The sequence below is a fragment of the Clavelina lepadiformis genome, chromosome 9, assembly GCF_947623445.1.
Source record: "Clavelina lepadiformis chromosome 9, kaClaLepa1.1, whole genome shotgun sequence".
Lineage (NCBI taxonomy): Eukaryota > Metazoa > Chordata > Ascidiacea > Aplousobranchia > Clavelinidae > Clavelina > Clavelina lepadiformis.
This window is the reverse complement of record NC_135248.1, coordinates 10255088-10261054: the sequence shown is the minus strand read 5'-3', so window position 1 is coordinate 10261054 and position 5967 is coordinate 10255088. Positions and strand designations below refer to the sequence as shown.

At 34.4% G+C, this 5967-nt stretch overlaps 1 protein-coding gene across 1 annotated transcript; it reads left to right on the top strand.

Moving 5' to 3' along the window:
- Positions 1–491: 491 nt before the first annotated feature.
- On the top strand, positions 492–5602 carry LOC143470714 (uncharacterized). Its single transcript, XM_076968982.1, has 11 exons — positions 492–626; positions 1318–1491; positions 2463–2594; positions 2765–2911; positions 3085–3249; positions 3423–3566; positions 3730–4161; positions 4245–4445; positions 4512–4795; positions 4950–5128; positions 5226–5602. Exons 1-11 carry the CDS (start codon positions 584–586, stop codon positions 5401–5403), a joined length of 2079 nt encoding a protein of 692 aa, XP_076825097.1. The 5' UTR covers positions 492–583; the 3' UTR covers positions 5404–5602.
- The last annotated feature ends 365 nt before the right edge of the window (positions 5603–5967 follow it).

Genomic DNA, 5967 nt, shown 5'->3' with positions numbered 1-5967 from the left:
AACCCGAAAAAATGCTAATATGCAAAAAATAGCTAAAAATAAAAACATGTCGATAATTCCAAGTTCGCATAAAATCGAGAGTTTGGGTTTGTTTTGGGCATTAGGTTGATATATAGTGCTGAATACAATACATACATTTTTCAAAAACGTTTATTCAGGATTTTGAGCTGATGATTACAAAGCTTATAGATTATTTATTGGGATTAAGGACGGGTATATGAAAAGTTATACGTTTCCTTTAAAAATTGTTAATTTATCTTTAATCACGTATTTTTCACATGAATTATGCTTGTCGTGAAATATGTATATAGAGAAATTTTATACACTTTCATGCCACGAACTACAACAGGAAATGCTTACTAACCTGCATTGTTGTTAAATAAACAACAATTATTATTCCCGCAGCGTGAAATTCGTTTTTAATGTTTAGGGTCAAATAAGGTGATGCTGCAATCTGTCATGTACTCATAACATTAAGTTGGCATAAATTTACCTGGTCTTCGCTTGTGCTTAAATCTCAGTAGTCTACGGTTCTTGCTATAGAATTGAGTTGCGCAGATAAGAGAAAGTTTTTATTATAAAGATGAGCCAGGAAAATACTGAACATAAGGAGAAACATACTTATGGTGAGCAAAATTTCAAACAAAATAAACTCTAAAAAGTTAATGAAACAAAAATTACATTAAGTAAAATTAAAACAAAATTTCCAGGAAAAGAATTTATAGCCGATTCTAAACATCCCATAAAAGGCTTTTTATTTTTTTACTCCATATCTGATAAACGTTCTATATCTTTAGCTTAAGTATTTATAAAATATTAAGTTAATAGTTAAATTTATCACTAAATTACAACTGTATTTAATTTTCTTGCTTTTTGTTTCTTTGTTCTATAAAAGTTTTTGCAATTGCACAAAAAATAGAATTTTTACATAATTAAACTAAGCACGCGTTGATTAGAATTATCAAAGACACTTGTTAATAAAAGTTAATAAAAGACCTTTTAAACAACTCAGGATAGCTAATGTATCAAATGCGCTTATAGTAATTGTTGCTAACGTTATTTATCCATAATGACGGAAATGTATTCAATGTAACGAAACTAACTCAAGACTCGCATAAAATGACTATAATAAATCCGATGCAAGGAGTGTTTGTTATAACTGCATTTGTTGCATTGAGTTTATTCACTACAACAGAAACATGTCTTTATACCTAACAACTATATATATACTATACTTACAACTATTCTACACTATGGTGGTAAATATTAGTAGTTTGTATTTGGAAGAGTCCGTTGATAACAATCCGATCCTAACAGGTTTGTTGGAGTCGCTGCAATCTTTCCAAGAAAATCACGGATCTGTGGATAGTTCATTTCAAGCAGACGAATTGAAAGAAATGCCCAGCTCCACATTGGAAGATGCGACAGACGCGATACAACAAAACTTATCCAATGTTGGAAACTCGTTGAACTCGAACATCATGTTATCAGGTATCGTAATTTCATCCAAAATCAATTTCTTACACAGAAACCATAAAGACGTGATGTATTCAATGCCCAGGTTTTGCTTAGGCTTTCACTCATGCAATCATTTAAATATAGGCCCACGCTTCTATATTTAAAACGCCTAAAGATATTCAAAATGTATTTCATTTAGTCAACACATCAATAGAATTACAAAGCAGATATTTTATAAAAATGGCTGCTAGTTTTTATCAACAATAACTGTTGTTGAAATGTTTTGATTCCGTTGCAAAGTGGAAGCGGTAAAAAATTGGACCTAACTTATTTTGCTTAAACCCGAACATAACATAATGTTTGAAACACCTGAAGCTAACTACGTATATTAGTAATCCTATGATTACGAAGTTGTGGAAATAAATAAGTTGCTACACATTCCCCGAACTTTAACTTCACCTTTCAAAATAATAAAACATCAAATTTGTTAGAAAATTTCAATTCTTCATTATAAATGAAGTAGTCTGCTCTTTGTCCTACAAGCGAATCCGAGTAGGCCTATTGTAACCTATGTATACGAAAAAGTCAGTAGAAACGGAGATGTCACTATACCACTTTCTTTTAGTCAATGAAAATCAGCATTTCCTTTGTTTTCCTTATTAAGTCGCCTGAGGAAAATATTTAATATTGCTTTAAAAAGTCTTCTGATTTTAGAGTTCTTTGTTAACCTTTAGAACCGAAATATAAAAATACTTCCAGCACATTACAAGATTTACAAAACAAATTGAGTTTCGATATATACTCTAATCAGTCTAAGGTCATCTGATGATGAGAGAAGGATAAAACTCAAATTTCGGAACTTGAGTTTAATTGAAAAAAATTACTAGTAAAGCCACCAACTTTAGTATTACTTTACATATAATTTCTCACTCGCAGTCGTAGGTATAAAAATTTAACTTCTTCATCACTTACACGGGCACTGCAATCTTTAAAAACTGTTGCAGAAAAAGTTGCTGGTAATCGGGAAAAGATGGAAAGCTCGTCTAGTGCAGTGCGGAATGTTACAAACCTATTTCGAAACAAGGTTAATTCAACCGGGTCGTTTATGTCACTTGAAGAAGAAGGGGAGTTTTCAGGTGCTAGCTTAATTTAATTTCAAGATAATATCTGATACAGATTGCAACTAATTTAATGAAGTTCACCAAGTTTCTTACCTAATTTAAAAGTTGTCACACGAAATCATTTTATTTGCTTGTGATGTACGACAATATTAGTTGATGCCATGTGTTATAAATGTTCTTTTTAGGTTTGCTCAACGTTTCTCGGCTTTCTAAAAGTGTGGGTGTTGACTCCGCAAATACGGAAACAAAACATCAAAATATGATGAGCAAAGTGCAAGGTTTGGCCAATAGACTGGATGTTAATATCCCTGTCGCATCAAAAAATCACAAAGGTAAACTTTTCTTGCGTGTTGTAGAACCTGATGCCATCCTAAAAAATACTTTATTTACTATAACAGCTAAGATGTAATAACAATTATAATAAAGACATTTATTTTGGTATTAAGTTAAAGGAAATTTACAACTCGTAGTTATTGTAGATGCAAAATTACTTTCTCGCTTTCAGGAGCACTGCAGTCTCTACAAACCTTAACAAAAAATGATACGGTCAATCGGGATAAAGTAACGGAAAGCTCAAACGGTTTATTGCGAAATGTTACAAATCATTTTCGAAATAAGCTTAATTCAACAGGGTCGGTTATGCCACGAGCAGAGGAGAGCAAATTTTCAGGTTTTAACCTAATTACAACCATAATATTAGCGATACTGATTTTAATCGACTTTATAGTTTCCACTAAATTTCTGATTTAGAAGGAAAGTTTGCTGATGTCACAAAAAAAACTATTTCATGTGCTCATGCTGTACAAGTATACTTCTTACAATGCGTTGCACTTGTTTGTGTAGGTTTGCTCAAAAACCTTCCTCCACTTGCTGATAGCATGGAAGGCGACTCCAATAAAACAGAACATCAGAACAAGATGAGCACAATGCAAAGTTTGGCAAATAAACTTGGTGTTAGTATTCCTGTCGCATCGAACAATCAAGCAGGTAAAATGTATATTATGTTTATGTATAGTAATATTATTCCAATATGTCGCAGTTCAGTTACAGATGTGCTGCAAAAGCTGGGCAATCTAAACCTTCTTCACAGGTTGCTTGCACATTTGTGATTTTTGCAATAAGTTTGAAAAATGTTTATAATATGTTGCAGTTTCTTCCATAACTTCCCCGTTGAAAGTTGTGTTGAACAAGCACAATAAAAAACCTGAAACATTTTCCTCAAATCGAAATCAGAACCAATTACTGAAACGAACACAATCCGATCTTTCTCACGTGAGGCCCTTCCAAACAAACATCTACTATTTCAAGGAATCGGAAACAAAGAATTCAAAGAAAGGAAATCATGCTCGGATCAATCGGAGTAGAGGCAATCCTGGTTCCAACGCAAAGCAAAACACCAATAGTGGTTTTGAAAAAGATGTGACGGAAGAGGAAATGACATTGACAACTGCACAATCGACCTCTGAAGATGCAACTGACGCAGATGTAGAACATCAAACAAATGGACTAAATGGAATTGGCAAAACAGAAATGGGTTTAACTTCTTGCGAGCGATTGAACACTGGTGCACTAAAATCAAAAGGTTAATCAAGCATTGTGATAAAGTTGTAATTCCAGTTAAAACTTAAAACTATCCAAAACATAACAACACCTTTCACTTTTCAGACGCATCAGGCGTCTTTGCGAGATTGGGTGATAAGCTTTCCCGGGATACGTTTTGGAAATTAATGGCAGTAGTTACATTGGTCACTTGTGCTGCTACAATTGCTACGGTGGTTACGCAAGTTGACAAACCTTTCGCACTTCAGCAGACAGAAACTTCTCATGAGGAAGAAAATGATACATTCTTAACTATGTTTGAGACAAGTATGATCACTGCTATTATTTTCATGAACAATATTTCAACCAATGCAAATATTATTTTATTGACAGCTTGCCCAGGCGTCTCACTGCGATTCCCGCGTGGTTTTCAAACCACAGATTATGCTCGATATCGAGGGACCGGTTTCTTCACTAGACTTAGTGAGGCTACTTTTTGTCTTTGGATTGATACTGAGTACATGACCAGAGGATCTGTATTTGTCAGTTATGCGACAAGAACCAACGATAATGAGCTGACTTTGAGGTTTAATAGCCAAAGGCCTAAGATGTTTCGCCTGGATTTGGCTGGAGTTCGACTTGATTTTCCGGTCGATGACAAATATACCACCGGACACGTAAGACCACGCTTTCAAAATACAAAAACTTTAAAGATGTATTACCAACAATTTTTTCGATCAGTTTTATTACGATTTTTCAATTGACCGCAAGAAAACACTTCTCTTAAACTTATGTGAATGACTATGATAATTGCAACTCAACTGCATGTAGGAACACCTTTGTGCCTCCTTTTCAACTACTCTTGAAGAAGTCGTCTTTTACGTTCAAGGAGAAATTGTGGGCCGCAAAAGATACAGAGGACACTCCGTGCTGGGTGGAGGAGACTTGATTCTTGGTCAAGAGCAAGACACAATTGATGCAAACAAATTAAATCCTGAGCAAGCATTCAGGTAGGTTATGAAGCACCGTTAGTCACCGTCTTTGGACATTTGCAGTTGCTATTCATTTCATTCAAATGTTTATAATATTGTTCTGTATATATCGCAGAGGCACCATTACTGATTTCTTACTTTGGCCGAACATTTTATCAGAAGCTGACATCAAAGCAATATACTATCGTTGTCATTGTCCTTTGGACTATCGAGTAAATTTATCCATGGATAGTGTCGAACTATTTGGGGCAACGGAACACTTTGTTAACGGCACGTGTCCAACGTTTGTTTAAACCCGCATGTAACCTATGAGTATAGCCTATAAAGTATCCTAGCTAATTCATTTCGTTTTACTGCATGCTTTACATCTTGTAGTCTAAATGTAACAGCCTGTTTAGTATAGCATTATTAAGTCATCACAACCTGAAAATCGACGTATATATACTTTTTAAACCAGATAATTGTTGTGTTGTTTTTGATTAAAAAGACAGTATTGTGTCCATATTTTAAAGACAGAATAGGATTTAGTTTTCGTATTGATATAAAAATATTTTTGGTACATTACTTCAACCGATTCTAACATCGTGGGCGCGCAGGTCTTGTCAAAAGGCCAGCACTAAAAGCAAAAGAGTAGGAAGCGTGCAACAGATGACAAGCTACGTCATTTCTAAAATCAGCAAAGAAGATATAAGATTATCTCCACCCAAGAATCCTAGGAGAAGATTTAACAGGCAACTTTAACCCCAACGACACCATGGTTAGCTGTGATGTTACATCCTTGTTCACCAATGTTCCGCTGATAAACTATCGATATCGTCACAGATTATATTTGTGTAGTGAGAAAGCAGTTGTTACTC